This window comes from Lynx canadensis, chromosome B4 (assembly GCF_007474595.2).
Source record: "Lynx canadensis isolate LIC74 chromosome B4, mLynCan4.pri.v2, whole genome shotgun sequence".
NCBI classification, from domain to species: domain Eukaryota; kingdom Metazoa; phylum Chordata; class Mammalia; order Carnivora; family Felidae; genus Lynx; species Lynx canadensis.
The window spans coordinates 57,787,341-57,812,558 of record NC_044309.1 but is presented as its reverse complement, the minus strand read 5'-3'; the positions used below and the strand labels follow the sequence as shown (position 1 = coordinate 57,812,558).

General features: G+C 35.8%; 1 protein-coding gene across 1 annotated transcript in view; it reads right to left on the bottom strand.

Annotated features, from left to right (window-relative positions):
- LOC115518469 (inositol 1,4,5-triphosphate receptor associated 2) overlaps positions 1-25,218 on the bottom strand; it is an 82,479-nt gene that overhangs the window by 16,133 nt on the left and 41,128 nt on the right. The window contains exons 7-16 of the mRNA XM_030321953.1: positions 22,273-22,390; positions 20,154-20,204; positions 16,850-16,927; positions 14,542-14,598; positions 13,016-13,075; positions 12,852-12,916; positions 12,041-12,140; positions 10,235-10,366; positions 9,395-9,496; positions 8,057-8,220 (exon numbers count right to left, since the gene is read on the bottom strand). Coding sequence (XP_030177813.1) covers positions 8,057-8,220; positions 9,395-9,496; positions 10,235-10,366; positions 12,041-12,140; positions 12,852-12,916; positions 13,016-13,075; positions 14,542-14,598; positions 16,850-16,927; positions 20,154-20,204; positions 22,273-22,390 — 927 coding nt within the window. The remainder of the gene's footprint in view (positions 1-8,056; positions 8,221-9,394; positions 9,497-10,234; positions 10,367-12,040; positions 12,141-12,851; positions 12,917-13,015; positions 13,076-14,541; positions 14,599-16,849; positions 16,928-20,153; positions 20,205-22,272; positions 22,391-25,218) is intronic.

Sequence of the window (25,218 nt, the reverse complement as noted above, 5' to 3'; positions counted from 1 at the left end):
AGAACTCAAAATAAGAAAGAGGAGAAATAAACACCACCACAGAAATATAAAAGCTTATAAGAGAATATTATGAAAAATTATATGCCAACAAATTGGACGACTTAGAAGAAATGGATAAATTCCTAGAAATATATAACCTCCCAAAACTGAATCAGAAGGAAACAGAAAATTCAAACAGACCAGTTACCAGCAATGTGATTGAATCTGTAATTTTTTAAAAACTCCCAACAAAGAAGTCCAGGACCAGTGGGTTTCACAGGTGAATTCTACGAAATATTTAAGGAAGAGTTAATGCCTATTCTTCTCAAACCTTTCAAAAAATAGAAGAGAAATGAAAGCTTCCAAACTCATTCTATGTGGCCAAGATTACCCTGATACCAAAATCAGATATAGACACAAAAAAAAAAAAAAAGAGAAAAGAAAAGAAAAAAGAAAAAACTACAGGCCAATATTTCTAATAACCATATACACAAAAATCATCCACAAAATACTAGCAAACCAAAGCCAACAGTACATTAAAAAAATCATTCACCATGACTGAGATTTATTCCTGGGATGCAAAGATAATTAAACATTCACAAATCAATCAACATGACATGTAACATTGACAAAAGATAAAAACCACATGACCATTTCAATAGATACAGAAAAAGAATTTGACAAAGTACAACATTCATTCATGATACAAACCCCCAACAAAGAAGGTTTAGAGGGGAACATACCTCAACACAATAAAGGCCATATATGAAAAAGCAACAGTTAACATCACACTCAATTGAGAAAAACGGAGCTTTCAACCTAAGATCAGGAACAAGTCAAGGATGTCCACTCTCACCACTACTACTCAACATTGTACTTGAAGTCCTAACCATAGCAATCAAACAAGAAATAAAAGGCATCCAAATTGGTAATAAAACTTTCACTGTTTGCAGATGATATGACACTATATATAAAAAACCCTAGAGACTCTACCAAAAAATTTTTGGAACTAGTAAATGAATTCAGTAAAGTTGCAAGATATAAAATCAATACACAGAAATTTTGTGTCTCTATACACTAATAATGAAGTAGCAGAAAGGGAAATGAATACAACAATCCCATTTATAATTGCACACCAAAAATAATAAAATATCTAGGAATAAACATACCAAGGAGGTGAAAGAACTATACAGTGACAACTATAAAACACTGATAAAAGAAACTGAAGGACAACACAAACAAATGGAAAGATAGCCCACGCTCATGGATTGGGAGAACAAATATTGTTAAAATGTCCATATTACCCAAAGCAATCTACAGATTTAATACAATCTCTATCAAAATACCAACAGCATTTTTCACAGAGCTAGAACATATAATCCTAAAATTTGTATGAAATCACGAAGACCCCAAATTGCCAAAGTAATCTTGAAAAAAGAACAAAATTAGTACTATCACAATCCCAGATTTCAAAATGTACTCAAATCCATAGTAGTGAAAACTGTATGGTACCAGCACAAAAATAGACACATCAACATCACAGAACAGACAGCCCAGAAATAAACTCATGCTTATATGGTTAATTAACCTATGACAAGGGAGATAAGGATATGCAGTGGGACACACACTGTTTTCAACAAATGGTGTTGGGGAAAATTGGACAGCTACACGCAAAAGAATGAAACCAGACCACTTTCATATACCAAAAACAAAACTAAACTCAAAATGGATTAGAGACCTAAATGTAAGACCTGAAGCCATAACAATCCTAGAAGAGAGCACAGGCAATAATTTCTCTGACATCAGCTGTAGCAACATTTTTCTAGATTTGTCTCCTGAGGCAAGGGAAGTAAAAGCAAAAATAAATTATTGGGAGTACATCAAAATAAAAACCTACAGCAGAGCCAAGGAAACAATCAACAAAGCTAAAAGGCAAACTATGGAATAGGAGAAAATATCTGCAAATGACATCCAATAAAGGGTTAGTATCCAAAATATATAAAGAACTTCTGCAACTCAACAGCCCAAAACAAATAATCCAATTAAAAAATGGGCAGAAGACATGAACAGACATTGCTCCAAAGACACATAGATGGCCAATGAAACATGAAAAATGCTCAGCATCACTCACCATCAGAAAAATGCAAATCAAAACCACAATGAGATACCACCTCATACCTGTCAGAATGGCCAAAATTAAAAATACAAGAAACAAGAAGTGTTGGCAAGGATGTGAGCTAAAAAGAATGCTGTGCACTATTGTTGGTGAGCGTACACTGTGGAAAACGGTATGGAGGTTCCCCAAAACATTAAAAAGATAATTACCATATGACCCAGTAATTCCATTACTGGGTATTTACCCAAAGAATACAAAAACGCTAATTCAAAAAGATATATGCAGTCTTGTTTATTGCAACATTATTTGCAATAGCCAAATTATGGAAGTAACCTAAGTGTCCACTGATTGATGAAAGGATAAACAAGGTGTGATATATATATAGAGACACACACACACACACGCACACACTAGAATATTACTCAGCCATAAAACAAGAATAAAATCTTGCCATTTGTAATAGCATGGATGGACCTAGATCTGTCAGAGAAAGAAAAATACCATGATTTCATTCATGTGGAATTTATGAAACAAAATAAATGAATAAAGGGGGAAAAAAAGACAAACACACACACAAAAAACAAGTCTTTTAAATATAGAGAACTGATGGTTACTAAAGGTGGGTGGGGGATGGGTGAAATAGGTGAAGGGCATAAGAATACATGTATCATGGTGAGCACTGAGTAATGGATAGAATTGTTGAACCACCATATTGTACACTTGAAACTAATAACAGTATATTCTGCTAGAGTTGAAATTATAAATTGAAGAGATTTTAAAAATTAAAATTTTTAAAAGCCAACTCAGTTTTATTGATTTTTATTTAAAGAGTTTTTCTATTCTCTGTTTCATTTATTTATGCTCTGATCTTTATTATTTCCTTCCTTGTTCTAATTTTGATCTTAGTTCTTCTTCTTCTGGTTTCTTGAGCTACAAAGTTAGGTTGTTAACTTGAGATCTTCCTTCTTTTTAATGTAGGCACATTTGTCACCATTCACTTCTCTTTTAGTACTGCTTTTTCTGCATACTATATATTTTGATATGTTGTGCTCAATTTTGTTTGTCTCAAGATATTTTCTAATTTCCCTTGTAATTTCTTCTTTGTGGTTTTTCAGCAGTGTGCTAATTTCTAAATATTTGTGAATTTGCCAGTTTTCCTCTGCTATGATTTCCGGTTCTATTCCACTGTGGTTGTAAAAGATAGTATAATTTCCATCTTCTTAAATTTGATAAAACTTGTTTTGTGACTTAACATGTGATCCTGCAGAAAGTTCCATGTGCCCTTGAGAAGCATGTATATTCTGTAGCTATAGGGTAGAATGTTCTGTAAGTGTCTGTTAGGTCCATTTAGTCTATAATATTCAAGTATGTTGTTTCCTTATTGATCTTCTGCCTCGATGTTCTATCCATTATTGAAAGTGGTGTATTTAAGTCTCCTATTATATTGCTATTTATTCCTTCCATTCTGTCAATATATGGTTTATATGTTTACATGCTCTGATACTGAATGCATATGTATTTTTAATTGTAATATCTTCCTAGTGAACTGATCCTTTTTATCACCGTATACTGCCCTCCCTTTGTCTCTTGTGACAATTTTTGACTTAAAGTCTTTTTTCTCTGATATAAGTATAGCCACTCTGACTCTTCTTTGGCCAGTATTTGCCTGGAGTATCTTTTTGCACCCTTCACTTTCAGCCTATGTGTGTCCTTACATCTGAAGTGAGTCTCGCAGACAGCATATAGTTGGATCTTGTTTTTTAATCTATTCAGCCAGTCTATGTCTTTTGATTGGAAAGTTTATGTACACTTAAAGTAATTGTTGATAAAGAGGAACCTTTATGACCCCTTTTTACCGTGACCATTTTTCATTGTTTTGTGTGTTGCAGTTCTTTTGTTCCTTTTTCCTCCCTTGTCTTCATGTTTCTTTCTTTCTTTTTTTTTTTTTTTTTGATTAATAGTTCTTGACTCCTTTTTCTTTTGTGTATCTTCTACAGATATTTTCTTTGTGGTTACCATGGGGCTTACATAAAATGTAACAGTATTTTAAGCTGACAACAATTTAACTTCAATCACATACAAAAACTATACTTTTACATCTCCCCTCCCCCCCTTTGTTATTGACGCAACTTACAAATTTTTATTGTGTACTTTAACATATTTTTATCATTTTATATACTTACAATTTTTAAACTTTTATCTTATAATTAAGTGATTTGCTTATCACTGCTATAATATTACAGTATTCTATATTTCTCTCTATATATATTTACCTTTACCTGATCTCATTGAACATCTTTATGACAGTTATTTTGAATTCTCTTTGAGGTAAATCATTTCTCTGATTCAATTAGTGACAGTTTTTGGAGATTTTGCTTCTTCATTTCTTCTGACTCTGTGTCAGTATCTGCACTTCAGAAAAAACAACCACTTCTCCCAGTCTCCATAGCCTGGACTTATATATACAGGAGAAAACCTTTATCGATCAGTTTGGGCAGAGTTCTGGGGGCTTGCAAGTCTTCATGCTAATTCAAATCACCATTATCATCCTTATTGGAGCCTAAGTGTCTAGAGTATGATAGTAACATTGCTCTAAGATGGGTGTGACAGAAGCCAGTCTTTTAGACACCCCTCAGAAAAGTGATCCTATTCTTTCCTTCCCTAGGGAGAAGCTAAGCTCTGGGGTTTTTCATCTGTTTTCTTTGTTCTGAGCTAGGGGACTATGATGAGTACTTGTGTGCTAGTTCCACCTGCCATCACTGTTCTTAGTGTCCCCTAAGTGTCTACAGTATGCCCAGTTCCATCTGCACTTTGAGACAGTTGAGTCAAAAGCCACTATCTTGGCAAGTCCTCAGAAATGTTGGAATGTGGACACACAGTCTGATTCTTTTCTTCCCAGGGAGAAGCCGGATGCTGGGGGATTCCTTCTGATCACATGGTCCTATACCTGGAGCAGGAATGACACTGACAGGGTATCTAGAATTTTTCTACCAGCGTTGATGTGGCTGGTTTCACATCCACCCAGGTGCAGAGCCTCCCAAATAGTTTCTGAATTTCTCAAAAAAGTTAATTTGTTCATGTATCACTGTTGAATCAGTATATCCCATGAGGGAAGGAAGGCCCAGGGCTTCCTATTCGACCTTCTTGCTGACACTACCTCTTCCTCTTCCTCTTCTTCCTCTTCCTCTTCTTCTTCTTTTTAAGACATCAGTTTTACCAACTTTTCTCTTTTGTAATAGTCTAAGCTCTCAAGACTGTCCATTATCTTCCAAGGGAAAGCAAAAGGATTGTAAGGACCAACAGAAATCCATATTTAATTACAACTTTAATCATATATATTACATATATTTGCACCTATAATGCACTTTGTGATTAAGTCTTAAAAATAGCTTTTAAAGAATTAGACAGTACTAGCTATTAAAGATATTCAAGAGATTTTAAATCTTTGAAGATGTTTGTTCTGTAGTGACTTGCATTATGTTAAGATATATAGTATCAGCTTTGAGTGTGTTTTTAAATTCAGTATCTCCTTGCTAACATGTCCTAATGCTAAATCTTGATTTCTACTCCTGTCATCTGATTCTCCCTGAAACTTCACTATCCAAAGAGAACCCCATTTACCTAGTTTTCAGGAAAAAAAAAACACAAAAAACCAACAACAATGCTGTAAGTCAAGGATGACTCTTTTTTGTATTCCCACATCAAATTCACTAGCATGTAAGATCTGACCCATCCTCAAAATAAAGTTTGAATCCAACCATTTCTTATCTCCTTGCTCATGTTACACTCCTTCACCTACACTATTGAAATAGTTTCTAACTCAGTGGCTCAAACATGCAAGCTCATTAAAAACTCAGGGCCTTTGCACTAGCTAATTCCTCTGACTAAAACCCTTCCCAGATCATCTCTTAGCTCATACTCTCACTTTGTTCAGCTATCTACTAAATTTACCAATCACAGACAAGGCTTTACTGGCCCTTCCTTCTAAAATTTGGTCCTCCTGCCCCATCATTCCTGGTCTTCTTATTCTCTTAATTTTCTTTATATCACTTACCACCATTGCCTGGTATTATAGTATATAGTTACACGTTTATTTGTTCACTCTTTGAATACCTTAAAAATACTAGTTTCATGGATGCAGAGGTTTCTTAGTTAATTTTCTAATATTTAGAAAAATAACTGACAAGGAGTTGGCAATTGGGTGTTGCACAAATGACATACTTTACACTCCCTGAGACCTTCAAGAGCAGTTTTTCCTTTCATTGCCTCTCCTTGACTCATTCAATTCTTTCCATTCCTCAGTACTTCAGCCTATTTATTTTACAACAGAATGAAAGCCTTCTCCTTCCCAGAAAACAGCCCCTGAGAGTTTATCTTTAATAAATATTTCTAAACATAGAATTCTTACTTTCATCCCCACAAAATACTCCCTACTCATAGATAAAGCTTACTCATTTAAAACTTATAGCCAAATCATTTTTTTGTGTAGCCACCAAATGGTTTTGTCTATTTAAAATTATATCTGGAAGGCAGGGGTTTAACCAGTTGGGCTTAACCTGCTCAATACCAGGTTCCCAGAATATTTTTAATGAATATTTCATCCAATTTTAACAAGAGGATGGTAGGGGATTAATAGTTGAAAGAACACGGGTTTTGAAGTTACACACATTTAGGTCTGATCCCAGCTGCCACTTAATAATCCCTCTTGGGCAACCTTGAATGAATCTCTGAAACTCTCAAGATAAATGAATGTCAAATTCTTAACACTACATCTAACACAGTAAGCTCTCAACAAATTTCACCTATTGTTACTTAGTCGGGCTGCTTGTGAGTCTTATAGAATATAGAAGATTCACTTATTCAGAAATGACTCTCTCCAAATAGGTCTTTGTTGCTAAAAAGAAGAATTTTAACGCTCCCTTTTGTGGAGATGTTATCTGTGTAAGGAAGCTGCATATCCACTTAACCCACACACCACTATGGGGAAGTCTGGGCTCCCTGCTTCTTAGGGAGAATAGATGATCATTTTCTTGAGAGAGCTCCTTCTGGTATTAACCTCTTTCTGGTATCTAATTTTCTTATTGGGGTGGGGTGGGGTGGGAATAAAACAGTTTCTTCTGGCTACTTTCTTTAAGCAACTTTGGTCTCTAACTACATTTTTTTTTTTTTATCTTATTCAAATTCACTACACACCCATGTTCATTCACTCACCAAAAAAGCATTTCTTAAGGGGATTCTTAGTGTGGTACTAGCAAATATATAAATAGTGGTCAACAAAAGATGTTACTGGCTGTACTTGTTTAGTATGTGACTTACAGAGGGCACAAATTTCAATAATTTGGTGAATTAAGAATTAAGGTGAGAGTAAGATAGTAAATTATTTTACATTTAGAGACCTCTATTCCCTGACTTCTCTTACTTGAAATATAATTGACTAGTGCCCAGTGCAATAAATACATTGTATACTGAGGCAGAAAATGAAGCCAGATGGGACAGGAGTCAACAGACTCAAATTCTTCCATTAATAATAGATTTCTTTGTAGATTTCCCATTAATAACCCTAAGGTCTTGATCAATTCACTTTAAATCCTTATGCTTCAGTCCTGTGTAAAATTATAAGGTTTTACTAAATGATCTCTGAAGTCCTTTCTGATTAAGAGAGTTCTATATTCTATAATTCCAATTTTCTTCTTTAGGGAAAATAACTCCTTATACAATAGGTTTCCACAAATTTTAAGGTTCACTATTTGCAATTTATTGCAATATATAAGTTGCATATATTTATGTCAATTTCATGCTACTTCATAATTCAAAATTATCAGACAAAATGCCTTCCTTGAAAGAGTGAGATCATCTGAAATCAATGCATACAACTTGAAAAAAGTAAACCGAATGTCATGGTACAATCCCAAACGTGTCATTATACAAAGCATGGGTTTCTTGCAGATAAATGACCATCACCTGGAAAGAAATTCTTTTCTGAAATAAAAATATTCCAGCCTGAATCTCTTCAAAATCTTTATTAATTTGACAGATTCTTTATCAAGAGATTTTTTCTGGCTTCCCAAGGTGTTCAGCGTTAATATGCAAAGATTTAGTTTCTCTTCCATTTTATATTTGACTTCCTACAAGAAAAATCACAAAACAAAACTCCACTATTCCAGTGTTAAATATAAACAAATGACAGGCCATTCCCATCTCAATAGTATTCATGGTTATTAGACACTAAACTTCTAACTGAACAGATACCAAGTCTCAACTGTCCAAAGATTATTTTTTGGACCCATTATCTCAATTTAACAAGTACATATTGCGTGCCTATTATGTGACTAAAATTGAGCTTTCTAATATAAGCGGTCCCTAACCATTTCATCAATCATCACAACTGCTTTAGAATAGAATGGGGCAAGGAAATGCAATGAAATCAGTATTTGTTCATTAGCATACTCAAAAGCAATTAAAACAAAAAAAGGTTTGTCAAGGAGGTTGAAATTAGTATTTCAGAGTCTTCAGAGTTCACTTCTTGCTTGGGCTTAACTTAGGAAACTTATGGATGTTAGAAAGTTGTCTGGCAGCCAAGAAGTAGAGATAATAAGATAAAAGATAAGGAGATTTCTTCTTTTATGCTTCCTTTATAACCAAACAGGAAATAGTTACCTAAGTTCTCATTTTTCCAATGTTCTGCTAATTTCTGGTATAATGAAACTATCAGAATCTCAGGAATAACATTCCTTTGCACAATAATTATTCCATCAAATTTAAGCAATTTTAATAAGTCAAAGAAAAATTCAAGCTTAGACTAGCAGTTCTCACAAGATTCAAATAAAATACTTTTTCCATTCAATTATTTTATCCTGTCTCTTTAATACATATCACACATCCTCACTCTCATTTTTCCCCTCATGTTCATGCACACTTATCCTCACACACACATCTTCATGCTCTCTCATACTTTTCCCTACTCTCACACATACTTATTTTCACACTTACCTTCACGCTCTCACACACTTACCTCATGCTCTCACACACTTATGCTCCCCTCATGTTCACACACACTTATTCTCACTCTTAGACACACTTACCTTCACCCTTACACACACTTATCCTCACCCTCATACTCTTACTTTCACCCACATGCACATACTCACACACATCCCCAGACATTCACTCCATACACATCAACAGCCCGAGATAGAAGAAAATTACATAAAGTCTTAGAAATGATACTGCATATAATATTACCTGGTTTAATAAAGCAGAAGAAAAAATAGGAAAATCACAAACACATAAAACACTTACAGTAAGTTTCTTCTCCCACTTTTTTTTCACAGTAAATTCTGGACCAGTTACCCACTGTAGAGAGCTATCCATGAGGGTTTCAACTTCAGAAACTTCTTTGTGCTGAAAGAATTCCACATATTCAACTGGGAATTCAGGTGAAAGGCATATGCTATTACATAAGAAGTAATTTAGACCAAAGGTCCTGTATAGATAATTAAGACACCATACACAGTTCTTTCTCATTTAATGCCACCCATGACTTTCCTTTATCCCGGGATATTGCCATGTGTAAATGCTAACTCTTGTCAGGTGCTGCATATATACTGAATATATACAGATAGAATCATTTTTTTAGACAAAACATGCACATTTTTATTCCTGTCTCAAATAGTAGGAAACAAGCATTTTCATGGATTTCTTTTTCCACTCTTTAAATACTACCTACCATACGCTAGGTACTATGAAAGGGTCTAGAAATACCAACGTGAAGGTAAGATGTTTTCTTCCTCTAACCGTCTCATTTCTAGCCAAAAATCAAAATGGAATAAGAGGTACTACTATTAGCCAGAAAGAAACTGTTCACTAGATACTATGTCTTCAGTCCTCTGATACTAATGATTAGCCTGTAGGAAAAATAAGTTTGAACAATTTATAACGAATGATCAACCTATTTGTCCTGATTGAGCCAGAACTGGAAGATCATCTTCAGGAAGGTTTAAGAAAAATCTCTTTTCATAGTAGGATTAATTTGAATCTCAGCAAAACACAGATATGCCTGTACTCCACAAACATACTGTAGATCAGCTATCTGCAAATGTTCGTAGCCAGTGAATCACCACAGTACATGTTACACAATACCAGCTTTTGAAGGACAGCTGTGAATTCCACTCCCTTTTGTTCAAATTTTCTCAGTAATAGCATTTCTTGGTCCATCAACATATCCAGAGTTGACAAACTGGTGAAACTGCACTGCCACTCAACTTCATTGTCCTGAAACAATTATTAAAGTGTCCACAACTCTGTCATTCTAATAAAGAACATTATTTTTTATGCAAATGATATTCATGGGTCAATATAACTGTACCCACCAAAGAGTGCTAGTTGTTTTATAAAATCCTCCTACGTTACCGAACAACAGCTTACATTTTCTTTCTAGGATGGCGTCAACTTAACATTTATTCATTCTTAAGGAAAAACATTTATTCAATAGATAACATTTACATGTGGATAATATAAACCACTATGGCTCTAATTTAAGAAAATAGGGAAGGTAAAGAAATACACAAGAAAAAAAAAAAAACTATGGGGAGGGTGTTCAATAACCACCACCGCAAAAAAACTAGTTTCTTTTGTCTCCTCCTTTCATAAAAGTCACTCTCAGATGATGTTTTCCAAAGGATAATTCTTATGGTTCTCCCAAAGCATCCGTCTCCTATCGTATTTTTGATACACGACCACACCACATTTAACTTCCTTCTTGTTGCCTATTGGAAAACATTTCAAGAGCTCTTATTTCTACACTTCCTAAGCCATTAGAACGATAAACCTCAGAGCCAGAACTTTGCCAGCTGCTTAACCCCTGTTTAGAAGTATAGAACTTTACAGGCTGGCATCTTGACATCATTATCATCTCAGAGGACTGCTGTGGCAGATTTGCCACCATTTCATTCAGTCTGGCAGTCTGGCCCGGTTTCAAAAACACAGTAAGATGATGAGTATTTGAAACAGAATGTCAGGAAAGCACAGCCCTCAGAAGAATGTCCAAGGCTGCCGGAGACAGCTTTAGATGAAGGCAGCATATGTTGCCCCCGGATCCTTGGCACGAGAAATTCAAACAGCATTTGCCCTGAAGACATTTTTCCTCTTCTTTCAAGGTCATGTCACAGCTGTCAGGAGGAGGACATTCTGACATATCCATCGTCCACAGACATGGAAAGCCCATCAAAGTGGTGAAAAGAAAGCAATTTGCTAACAAAGCATTTCCTAGGACGGACTGGAAAGTACAAAGGAGTAAAAATATAGTCTTTGGGGGGTGGATCTCCAACATTTCATCCCCAAGAAGGCTTTTGATAATTTCCTCCCATGCTGAAAAAATTGGGTCTTCCTAACAGAAATTTTTTAAAGTAATAATTCATTTGCATTTTTAAATTAACCAAAAACATAAAAATGCTAATTTCTGTTCAGAATGTAATAATCAGTGCCATTACATTGGGATGCTACAATTTCATTTTAGAGCAAAGAAATTTCATGATTTTTCTAAGCATCTTTATTTTTATCAGATACATTTATTTCGGGGGGTTAGGGAAATACCTAAAGATAGTTCATGGATCTCTATCGTTATCTTCAGGACCCCAGGCCCGGGTATCGGCACAGGTACTTTCTCGTAAAAAAATATCAAGACTATACAGATTTCTAAAGTCTGGATTCACTGAACACATGCTTCTTCAATCTTAGCCTTAACCTCACTATGATTTTCAGTCATAACGTGAAAAAGGTCCATTTTTTTTTCACGCTAAGAGACTTTAGGTTTGGATTCTAAAAACATTCAACAGATTTCCTCAAAATATCACAGGTGCTCTTCAGCAAGCTTGGACCTTCACCTGAAGTAAACTATTGCATATGGTCTTATTTTATGAAGTTTTGCATTTGATGATAATTACCTACCTCTGCAGATTGAGCAAGAGTGAGTTCACAATGTAAAGATTTTTCTTCTTCAGAGATGATACTATTACACTCTTCACTAACATTCAGCTGGATCCCATTTCTTGAAAAATGAAAATAATAATCCAGTCCAGTTAGATGTGACTATAAGTCACCAAAATGGGGTTTATCACTCCAGTAAGCCCTCATGTGTGCCAAGGATTGTATAAGGTACTTAGTAATAGAGAGAAATAATATTCTCTGTCCTCCAGGACCAGCACAGACTAATGACTCTAGGCGGTTGTAAACAAGTAGGCCATGCTTTTTTTTTTCTCTTTTTTTTAAGAACTAGAGCCAATAGTTAAAAATGAGAAAATCTAGATTTCTGGCTTTTCTTTTAAAAATCAAAAGATGCAGCTACACTGGGCCCATATATTCTTGATTCGCTGGCCTTCATCTGGGTAATACACTTTTCTCAGTTGTCACTCTTCTAAATGTGTGCACTTCTCCCAAATATTTTGCTCACTTTTGATATCTGTGTGGCTCCTGTAGACTCCTGGATAGCATAGTGTGCATACTTAAAAACAATTATAAGATGATGTATGTTAATAAAGAGGTAAGAACAGCATGCCGTGCATGCATTCAAAAGGATTGCTTAATCTCAAAGTAAGAAAAAAGCATGGGTCATGGAAAACTGAGAAGGAGATCTATTGCAGAAAAGGAGAGAAAAATATCATGAATGTGGCACAAAGAATTGTACATAGCTCAGCAGACCAATAACGCAGGGTGGAGGCACATGAGAGAGAGAAGGCTGGTGAGAAGTTGCTCTACTTACAAGATAAGTTCCTGTTGCAAGTGCTGTAATTCATGAGCCAGTTTGTTTTTATCCCCTCGTAAATTCTGGAATCACATACAACATTAGGCTGTACGTGTTACTCTAATGGAGGATTTACATTTAAACAACCCCACCTTGCAAACTGTGAGATTATTATGGTATACCTCTATAATGTTTCCATATTCTATGATGGTTGACTTAAGTTCTTCTATACTTAAATCCTTCTGAAAAGCAGAAGAGAGAATACCAAATACATGTATGAGTCTACCAAATCATATTTAGATTCTCAATCTGAGCCACAGAAAAATTGTAAATGCTCAATGATGATGAGACCTTCTACCAATCTTATTTGAAAGCTGAACCAGTCTATGTTTATGATTAAAACCACATAAAAAAAGTATGGGACAGCAAGGCAGCTATACCTAACTGGTGCCGTTATGTTCTATATTTGCCTGGTTCCGTGGAATCAAACTCTAAAAGGTAATTCTTAAGCTCAAGTCAAAATTATATTTACTATCATAACAGGAAAAAAATCAGTCTACCTGCAAATGACTAATGAATTATTAAGGCATCCAATTTTATCCAGTTCAAATGATATCTGTTCATCATAGTTTTGTACTCTAAGACCAGAAGGTACAGTCACTGTCTGACCTATAATTTTACCTCATGATTAACATAGTGCCTGGCAAATGGGAAGTGCTCGATCAATACCTTATGAATGTTGGGCAGAAATGCAAAGTGGTAGAAAGACCAGAGTTACAGAGGAAGTGAGAAGCCACTACAACAATGCACTCTATGGAGACAAAGAACACTCACAATGAAGACAGAAATTTAGTACAATATTCAGTATCTTCATCAATGTCCACAATTCATAAAGGATTCCTTTGAAACTTTGTAACAGAGAAACGAAAAGGAAATACTGCTCTTTATTCACTTCCTCCATCTTGGAAGTTTATTACTTAGATTGTGTCCTTCCTATGTCTCTTAAAGCTACCATAACCAGCATCTCTGTAGCCAGCATCTTTTGTTAATACATAGGTCATGATTAAGGATACAATGATAAAGAAAATCGTGTCTATCTACCTATCAATCAATCAAATCAATCTAACTAGGTAGAAATAACTGGGGAATATATTCTTCTTGTTCCCTAAATGACTGCACACTCATTTATGTTATTATGAATTAAAACTACATCACTGGGGCACGAGGGTGGCTCAGTTGGTTAAGCTTCCAACTTTAGCTCAGGTCATGATCTCATGGTTCATGATTTTGAGCCCCACATTGGACTCTCTGCTGACAGCACAGAGCCTTCTTGGTTTTTTCTCTCCCTCCCTCTCTCTACCCCTCCTGCACATGCACACACACACTCTCCCTCTCTCTAAATAAATAAACTTAAAAAAAGACTACATCACCATATCTAGCCAGTAACTGGTAATTGGCACACGAATATTACATACATGGATGGATACCACCCAAACTTAGGATACGTTAAAACTTATCCCAGATGACAAAGTCTGTATTCTTTGTTCAGAAGAACATTTTTGTGAAGTATTATAGAGGAAAGTCCTGTGATAGAATATTAGAATCAGGTACTCTAATAGGGGTGAAGTTACACAAATGACCATCTCCTTTATGATTTGGGGAGAGCTAGCAAACCCCATGGGACTTCATGGGCAGGGACCATACCAACCTTCTGCAAACTTGCATCTTTATTAAGCAAAGTGTTCTCATATATGTGTAACTGCATCTGAAAAGAGACAAGTTTCGGGAAGGCCACTGGGACATTGCTTTGGTAAAAGATAATGCCATAAAATCATTCCAAAAGGGAGACATGTTTCTCAAGCACCTTTAACGGGCATGTGTTTCTTTATAAACAACTTTCACATCAGCCTCATGACAACTCGAGAGGCTAGGGCTGTTGCCCTCACTTTACCAGTGAGGAAGTTGAAGCTCAGCACTATTAAAAGACTTGCTCAATGTCACACATGGTAAGGGACAGAACTGAGCCTATAATATGAATCTTCAGCTTTAGTCATGTGCCCTTTCCACTATTTTACACTTTATATAATAAGAAGACCAATAGAGTCTTCATTTTCTTGGTGAAAATGGAAGTCTAGATAGAACATGAACACAAATACTATGTCAACATATAAAAGACCCTTCCTCTTGGATAACAAGTATTGTAGAAACCCACAGATGATCTAGCAACATAACCTAAACTTGCCAAAATCTCATTAGTTAGACTGCAAGAAAAAAACTGTCTTTTAAAAACATAGTTTAAAAATGTTCAAGATGTCTCTTAGCAGAGTGAATATTAGAATATATTGGTTTATTCAAACCAAAGGCAAGTTTGTTGGCAAAGTCTTCTAAATATAATTGACAAGTATGTATACTGATTAAATTGAAAACCTAGAAAAATGATCATCATAGTCAGAAGTAGAATCATCCCTTAATCATATATATTTGATATCCTTTTAGGTATTTTCACATAATCTTCTCATTTGAGTTTCCACCAAGCTTGGGGATTAGGTAGAAAATATCACAGCCATTTAGTAGGTGAGAAAAGAAAGACTTAAAAGAGGTTAACTACTTGCTTGAGGTCATAAAGCTTTTAAGTAGAGAAGACAGGATTTGAACCCATGTCTTCTAACTCTTTCTACTAGTTTATGACAGTTGTGTTTTCCAAAAACAGTCATTCCCAGAATAAAATTAATTTGAATGTCTAAACTATGATATATATATATATGTATATGTATATGTATATGTATATGTATATGTATAGACACATACCTACAAACATGAAATTTAAATATATCATTTCACACATATACTACAGCAAAAAATATTATTCATGTAAACTATTAGAGATGACAATAAGTAGATATGAATTCCTAAATTTATTAATATTCTTTAGTTTCCTGATAAGAATGTATGGAATACATAACAAAATATACACCAAATATAGACTTTTTAGATGCAGTTTAGATAAAAAATCATTTTTGTACGTTATTATCCCTTAATTCAATCAAGGATACATTTTCCCAGCACTTGTTTTATGCATTATGAAGGTATAATAGCTGAAATCTTTGATGATTGAGGGATTTACAAAACCAGATACCCCTCAATTAGAAAATACCATTATAATAAAAAATATAAATAGTTACAAGTGTTGGCAAGGATGTGGGGAAATCTGAGCCCTCATGCATAACTGGTGGAAATATAAAATGGTGCCAGAAGAGAGTCTGGCAGTTCCTAAAAAGGTCATAGTTATCCTATGACCCGGTAATTCTACTCCTAAGTGTATACTTAAGAGAAAACACATGGACACAAAAATGCATATACAAATGTTCATAGGAGCACTGTTCATAATAGTCAAAAAGTAGAAACAGCCCAAATGCTCATCACCTGATGAATGGATAAATAATACGTGGTATATCCATAAAATGGAATGTTATCCAGTAATAAAATGAAATAAGGTATTGATATATTTTATAACATGAATGCACCTTGAAAACATGTTCAGTGAAAGAAACCAATCATGAAAGACCACATGGTGTATATGATTCCATTTTATTGAAATGTCCAGAACAGGTAAATCTGTATTATAGAGACAAAAAAAATCTCTAAAGTGGTTGTCTTAGGGTTGGTGGGGAATGGGAGTGACTGCTAAAGGAATTTCTTTGGGGATGATAAAAATGTTTTAAAATTGGTTTTGGTGATGTTTGCACAACTCTGTGAATATACTGAAAACCACTGACATATCATTTAAAGTGGGCTAATTTAATGACATGTGTGTTATATATCAGTAAAGCCATTACGTAAAAAAAAAAAAAAAAATAGAAGCTGTGTTTTATATACTCTAATTGAGACATTTTGAGGAACACAAATTTCAGAATTTATAACCAAAGGTTATTGTGTCAATGGGTCATATACACCTTGATAAAGTAATATTGGTTTGACAAAAGAAAATATTTTACCAGTATTTGGGAAGTGCTTACTTGGTGCTCAGTCTCAGTTTTAGACAATTCCTCAATCTTCTTTTCCAATTTATAGATATCCATAATGTTCTTAGTATTCTGGGTAAAAGAAGATAATATTCTTAGATTTAGACCAAATAAACAAACAAACAAGCAAACAAACATCACAAAGTCTTTTTTAGGAAGTGGTATTTTCATCATTAACATCACAATTCATTTTAAACTAAGGGAAAAAACTTTAGACTTTATCCAAAAATAACATGATCCTTTTAACATGACCATCCAGGGGGCACCGGGATGGCTCAGTTGGTTAAGTGACTGACTCTTGTTTTTGGCCCAAGTCATAATCTCACAGTTCATGGGTTTGAGCCCCACAAAGGGCTCTGTGCTGACAGTGTGGAGCCTGCTTAGGATTCTCTCTCCCTCTCTCTCTCTCTGCCCATCCCTCACTCATGCACACATGTGCACTCTCTCTCAAAATAAATAAATAGACTTAAAAAAAATTAACATGACCATCTAGGGATACTCATGAGAGTCCCTTCTTATCTTCCATGCCACCTTGGCTGTGCACTCCCTGGTCACATCTTCATCTTCAAACTGGTCATTCCCAGAAAATTTGACCCCCTTCTCATTTTCATTGTGAGCATCTCACTCTTTAACCACCACTTCTTTCCAGATTACTTCTTTGAGAGCCAACAAACCTTCAGTCCCCACTGAAGTCTACAGTCCATTGATCCTACCACCTTCTCATTACCCTTCCACTTTCCTGTGAACTCAGTTGCCTTTTCACTCAGCTTTAAATTCTTCCATGGTCCATCATTATAATCCCTCCCTTCCACTTCCCCTCAATTCCTTTGCTTCTCACCCACTTACTTCTTAGTACTTGCTTAATTTCTGCTTGCTACCCACTCCCTGTCAGCACCTTTTCAGATAAACATTGTTAAAGAAAAATACAAATGAACCAACAGATCACACATTCAATTTATAATTTTTAACTTCAGTGTTTACTGGTGATCAGATCATACAATCCCAGTCCATTCGCAGGGCCACTGGCCTAAATCAGGGATCTGCAAACTACACCAACTCTCCCACCCCACCCCTGCAAGTCAACTCCAGCTGACCACCCAGTCTGTAAATAGTTTTACTAGAACGCAGCCATGCCTACCTTTTTTTTTTTTTTTTTTTTGCACATTGTCTGTGGTTGCTTTCATATGACAATGGCAGAAGTGAGTGGTGGCAACAAAGGCCTTTTAGCCAGGCAAGGCTAAAAATATTTACTATGAGATCCTGTACAAAAAGTTTATCAACTTCTGGCCTACTTCATCCTTTCTCTCCTTAAACTCCAATACCTCCTCCAGCTTCCTCACTCTCAGGTGATGTCTTTTCTTTTATCTCAGTGAGACATTGGAAACAATCAGAAGAGAGCTTCCATATCACCAGAACATATGATAAATATCCTTGGATGTTTTATAAAGTATTTGTTGATCTAACACTTCTCTCTACCTCCACTCTAACTGCTTCAGTCTGAGCCTCCATAAACTTATGCCTGCCATGTTACAAGGTCCTCTTAATTGGTCTCCCATTTCTTCCCTTGCCTCACTACAGTTGATTTTAAACCCAGCAGCCAGAGTTATGTTGTTAAAATAGAAATCAGATCACATTACTCATTTGCTCAGAACTGTCCAACGGCTCCCATCTCAATCAGTGGAAACAGCCAGAGTCTGTCAAAGCCTACATGTGCCTCTGTGGGTGGGTCTTGCTCCCCACAGCTCTCCGCTGTACCTATTGCTGCTGTTTCCCTCTGCTCCAGCCAAACTGGCCTTGCTGTCCTTCACAAAGAGCAGGCAGACTAAGCCTAAAGACTTAGAGCTTATGGTTTCCTCTGCCTGGAATGCTCTCTCCTGATAAACCTTGCATTTTTATTAAGTGATTAACTTCATAGAGCTACTTTTTCTAACTACTCTAGTTTAAATTGCACTGTCCCACAATTTTGTTTTCTGCTTTTCTTTCCTCCATGGCACTAATCACCACCTAGCATGCTAGTTCCACATGGACTATTCTGCTTAAGCGAATATCCTCAACACCTAGAATAGTGCCTAGCACATGGAAGTCTCCCAATGAATATGTGTTGGTTGAATGAATGAATGAATGAATGGAGTGAATGGAACTAACTACCAAACCATTGCGCTGTTAGTCTTCACAATGCATCAGATTTTTACCACCTAAGGAATCTAGTAATGAATCTAGTATATGCCTTTTCTAATGCAAATCAGTATTTGCAATGCTGTTTCATGTTGAAGGGTTCCAAAACTTCCTCCTTCTATCTCAGTTCTAAATTCAGTTCTGTACAATTTTTTGATGTTAGTCAAACATCTTAAATACAAGGAGAAAAATGTCTTTCACTAGGAACTTAATTGTAAAGCACAGGCTTCATGAAAACCTGGCCTTGTAGCTAAACCATGCCTAAATCTAATGTAGGGTTTCTTGACATTTAATCGTTCCTTTCCAATCCACTATAAAATTGCTTTAATGTCCAGTTGGCCCATATTTGGAATAACTCTCCATCACGGACTGTTCATCACAGCTTAGTAAATATTCCTGATAAACTTACAAAAAGCCCAAATAAAAACTATATATAAATTGACATTCAAGAGGTACTTATAGAGAATTCTCCTCCAAAATAGTAACTTACTAGTAGCTTTGGTACCTGTTTCAATGCTTTAATTCTGTTGCTTAGAAAACTTATTTCACAGAATTATTTTTTTAGAGATTTTACTAATATTTCCTAACATATATGAAGTACATTATGATTCACCAAATAGCTTCACATACATTATCTCAATCTCCAAAATAACTGTAGGGAATAGGTATTATTAACCCAAAAAAGATAGATGGCTTTTCCAAAGTCAGACTTTCAGACCTAATGCCTGAATCTTAGACTCAAGACTTTTGCCACCTAGTTCAGTAGAATAATAATGGGAAATTAATTATTAGATAATGTCTACATTTTCCTTCTTGATTTGTATACTTTTTATATGGGTTAATTTCATTTCATCTTAAATTTGAATTTCTAAAACACCATTTCTTCCACGGATAATTATAAAGGTAATAATGTACTTCTATTACAGACATGAAAGTCCTATCCATTCTTCCTCACTTGCCATTTGACAACAACAACAACAACAACAACAACAAAAACTGATCTTTGGTTCACAGAATCCTAAATATTCAGATAATTTCTATTGAATCCAGGGTCAGAACTCATGCTTGTATGATTTCCAGATGTTTATCTGTGCCTGTGTTTAACAAATTCAGCATACCTCACCTCTTCTTGGAGAATCCGAATCTTAAGAATCAGAGCCCGGTTTTCTGTCTCCTGATTCATTAAGAGAAAGTAATTAAAAAATATTTAGAAGTTTATGGAAACACCACATACATTTACCTCTAAGGCTACTGACATTCTTTCTCTTTATTAACTTTAAATACGGTAGTGACATATCACAAGCCTAGTCTGAAAATACTTTCAATATGGAGCTAAGCCTTTGGCTTCAAGTTTCTTGGAATTTGTAAGTCACTTTTCTCCTTGACTCAGTCTAACTGACAGGGAAGGAAAGAGGAAAACCAAAAAAGGAATAACATAGCTTCTTTCCCTGCTACTTTCCTGCCATCCACTTATGACAGATAGTGTGAATTCATCTATTTAAAATGGCACCCTGAAATCACGAAAGTTCTAGCTTTCTACTTGAAGTTGTTGATATTCTCAGATTCAGTATTACCAGAACATACAAATATCAAAAGCCATTTAATCATTAAGAGCCCCAAATTCAGAACCACAAGAAAAAAAATATTCTAGGACAAGATATATGCCAAAACATTAATAGGAAATCTTGTGGATAAGGTAAGGATTTTTGTGGGGTTTTATTTTTTCTTTGTTAATATGCATTTCCTCATTTTATAGAGTGAACAGGTATTACCTATGTAATATAAAAATAAAAGCAGAAACATCTCAGGTTAAGATGTCATTTGTACAAGAATGAAAGAACACACACACCACATAATTGGAATCTGAAGACCTGAGTTAAGTAGTAGCTCTACACTTATTGACTTCATATAATCAAAACATCTCTGGACTTTACCTATAACTATTAATTTTTTTACCTGAAGAATAGCACCTTCTGCTTTTACTTCACAGAATTTCTATGGCAACCAACTAAATAAAGTAGTAAAAATTCTTTTGAAATTGTAAAACACTATAAATTGCACAAGGTTAGGATTGTGTGTCTAGGGCTCAGCACTTTTAACGGTAGCAGCTAACAATATTGAGTCCTAGGAGGAAAGAGGACATTGATTCTTTTCATGTATTAACTTATTTAGCCCTCCCAGCTAGGGCAGGTAGTACTATTATCTTACTTTTACTTGTGAGGACACTAAAGGTTAAAGAGGTTACATGGTTTGTCTAAAGTTACACAGCTGTCAGAGGCAGGACTTGTATGCCAGCAGTCTGACTCCCAAGAGTGGCTACTTGACCATTTCTCAACATTTCCTCAACATAGAAGTTCCTGTGTGGTCCGAAATTGAGTCTTTCCTGTACTGCATCCACAGAGATGTTCAGAGTCACCCGACAATGAGTCTAGTCCTCACATTTTGCTATTGAGGCAAGAGCTGAGCTAAGCTAAGCTGTGTTGGTTGTGGCAGTGACACAGGCCTGGAGTCCAACTGTCCTAATGGCTAATACATCTAAAAATGAATTAGTCTGAATGACTTATAGCTGATCCCACCATCATTAGCAATGGTAGAATACTGCTGGCATATAGAAGGATTTTGAAGATTATTACTAAAGCTCTAAAGATTATTACCAAAATGGTTTAACATTCTCAATAAAAATAACTACTTTTTTTTGGCAGTTGAGGTAAAGCTTTGTCTAAATAATGTTTTGCTCTAAAAATTATAAGCCTGTGTTTATTTAGTGTAAGGACTGATTTATGGGGCTTCTTAGATTACTAAATTCATAAGTACTTAGTTATCTAAGTAGAAGTATGGGGATAATGAATTTTTTGAAAACCTTTCTTGAGAAAAAGCTGAAAATTTGATAGAGAATTTTTTTTTAAGAAAATTCAAGTGGTTTTTAGCATTAGTTATTTACAAATTCACCTATCAACTTCTGGAGGCATTCCAGAGATGTAGGCCTTCACAAACCATTGTGGATAGGATTGAGTAATTTGTAAAGAATTTTAATCTTGGTTGAAAAGAAAAACAGTCTATCCTATTTGCCTTTACTTTTCTTTTTTTTCTTCCAAATTTTTATTTAAATTGCCTTTACTTTTCTAAGGTATTACCAATTCATTTATCAGCCTACTGACTTCTGAGTTTTGCCTCCAAATAAACCCTCTTGGCTATCAGTTATGTAAACTACATGCCAATTTCAAAGTACTTGGATGACTTACTAATTGTTTGTTCTGAGCTACAATCATGGTCTTCTGCTCTTCTGAAGCATTCATACTAATTTTCAGTTCCTCCAGTTCTTCTTTTAACAGATTCGTTCTCATATTAGCCTGGTGGGCACTGTGGGGGTGGGGGTGGGGAGGAAGGCAATGAGCAAAACCTCAAATATAACTGTCAAAGATACAAAGTAAAGCCAAGGACTATTTTTGGACCCAAGATGAAAACCACTAAAGGCTTAAACCAGATACCAACAATAGTAAAAATATACCCATGATCTTTCACAGCCCTTTGAAAAGAAAGAGATTTTGTGGGGAGCTTTGGTGGGGGAAGAGAGATAGAAGGAAACAAACATTCTTGAAGATAAAGATTTGGAGTCTCCCTTTGAAATTCATCACTGGCTGAATCACATGGTTCTTTCCTTCTACTAAGATGTAATATTATTTAATGTAATTCTATACATATTTATTGAATAATACCATGTTCCAGGTGCTCTACCCTGCAAGAAGGCCTATGATGGTGAACAAGGGACATGGTCCTTGCCCTTGTAGCAGTTACAAACTAATGAAGGAGAGGACAACTATAGTTGTCTATATAGTGTCTATCCATTTTCCTTTAGAAGTTTATTATAGCATTGTTTACAATACCAAAGCATTGGAAACAACCTAAATTTCCAACAAAAAGAGATCTATTAAATGAATTATGGTAATCCATAGCATGGAATTGCCTATTTGTACTCCCACTGGATTATAAACTGTTTTCTGAGCAGGGTCTCATAGGAGGTACATTTTTCTTCCTTACTAAGGAATTACGTTGATCATTCAACAAATGTTCATGGAGCTGCAACTCTGTGCCAGGCATTATGCTAAGCACTAAAGAACCCAAAGTGAATCCAAATATGAGAACTCTACCCTCCTGGAGTTTATAGACTAGAAGTGTAAACAGAAATCGTCATTATAACACAGTGTGATATGAACCAAGATTGGAGTGAATCCAAGTTCTGTAGACACTGTGTAAATGGCAGACAGCTCAAATAATGGGGATTGGGGGGGCGGGGAGAGGGAGAGAACAAACAGAAGCCCATTGAGGGACTTCAAGCAATTAGATGTCATTAGAGCCTAGAGTAGAAAGTGGGAATAGAGATAAGGCAACAGAGGCCCCCTCAAGAAGGGTTCTGCCAATTGGATTACATCTTAAAGGTGACAGGGATCCATGGAAGTATTTAAAGCAAGGGCATGATGTGGCAGACTGGCATTTAGAAAGAGCATTCCTGCCTGTGTGGCACTAGTTTTAGAAATGTAGGGAGACCAATCAGGAGGTTGCTGTAGTGATCCAGGTAAAAGATGATGTTGAGTTGAACTAAGTAGTAGATATAGGAAAAGAAAGACGTAAACCTACTTGAGGAATATAAAGGAGGTAAAATTAACAGGACTTGCTATTTGATTTAGAAGTGAAGGCAGAGAGGGGGCGCCTGGGTGGCGCAGTCGGTTAAGCGTCCGACTTCAGCCAGGTCACGATCTCGCGGTCCGTGAGTTCGAGCCCCGCGTCAGGCTCTGGGCTGATGGCTCAGAGCCTGGAGCCTGTTTCCGATTCTGTGTCTCCCTCTCTCTCTGCCCCTCCCCCGTTCATGCTCTGTCTCCCTCTGTCCCAAAAATAAATAAAAACGTTGAAAAAAAAATTAAAAAAAAAAAGAAGTGAAGGCAGAGAAAGACAGGAGAAAAAGGTTTCTGGCTGGCAGACCTGTGGACAAATGACAGAGTTGTTCTATGGCAGACATTCTACTGAGCACTAGGGTGACCAGGATGAGTAACACGGGGTTCCTCCCACCCACACACAGTTAATATAGGAGGCAAATGATGGGATAACCACGCAATGAAAGGAAGCAGAGCCCTTTCTGAAGGATCAGGGGAAGGAAGAGGATACAAAGGGCTTAATTTTGTGGACACTAAGCATTCCGGCTGCCCATCCAGATTCTCTAGGCTTTCTGTCCATTCTGTGAGTTATTCAATTCCTTTCTAGTACATTTCTTCACTGCTTATGCTAACTACAGTCAGCTTCTAGTGCTTACAACCAAATATTCTCCCTGGCACATTCATCCAAGGCATAGATTTTTAAGAGAAACTTTGAATTATTTTATCTCAGGTATGTAATAAATAAACCCATTGTGGAATGGAGAAAGCTTAAAGTAATCATTTCTTTTTATTTACTTTATAGATTGGCTTTGAGGCTAGACTGGCTAGTCAAAAATTATGAGGGAAAGAATCCATGGTCAGGATATTCTACTGTCTTTTCAAGTTAATTTAGAACTCTTCTGTTCAAAATTTTAGCACCTAAACATCTGTAAATGCAGAACTTTTGAGAAAATTGTTGCTTTTCTTCCTGAAGTTCAAGCATCTCCTTGCAACGCATTTCCCCAGTGCTTGATACCATGTGGTATGTCTTCTAGGTTCTTTATTCCTTTTTATCTTAAGCTAAAGTCATGAATTTTCTTATCATCCATCAACTTTATCAGATACCCTGAAAGCACATTTTAAATCTGACTCACTAATGAATCTCTCATAATAGAGTTGACCCTTGAACAACATGGGGGTTAGGTGTGTCGACCTTCATTAAAAATCTGTGTACAATTTCTGACTCCCCCAAAACTTAACAGCCAATAGCCTACTGTTGACCAGAAGCCTTGCCAATAACATAGTCAATTAACACATATTTTCTATGTGATATATATTAGATACCATGTTCTCCAAATAAAGTAAGCTAGAGAAAATAAATCCTTAATAAAATCATAAGGAAGAAAAATACATTGATAGTACTGTACCCTATTTACTGAAGAAAATCCATGTGTAAGTGGACCCATGCAGATCAAATCTGTGTCACTGAAGGATCTACTATACTTACCATGGGAATTTGCATAGAGTAAGAGTTCAACTGAACCACAAAATACTTTGGAG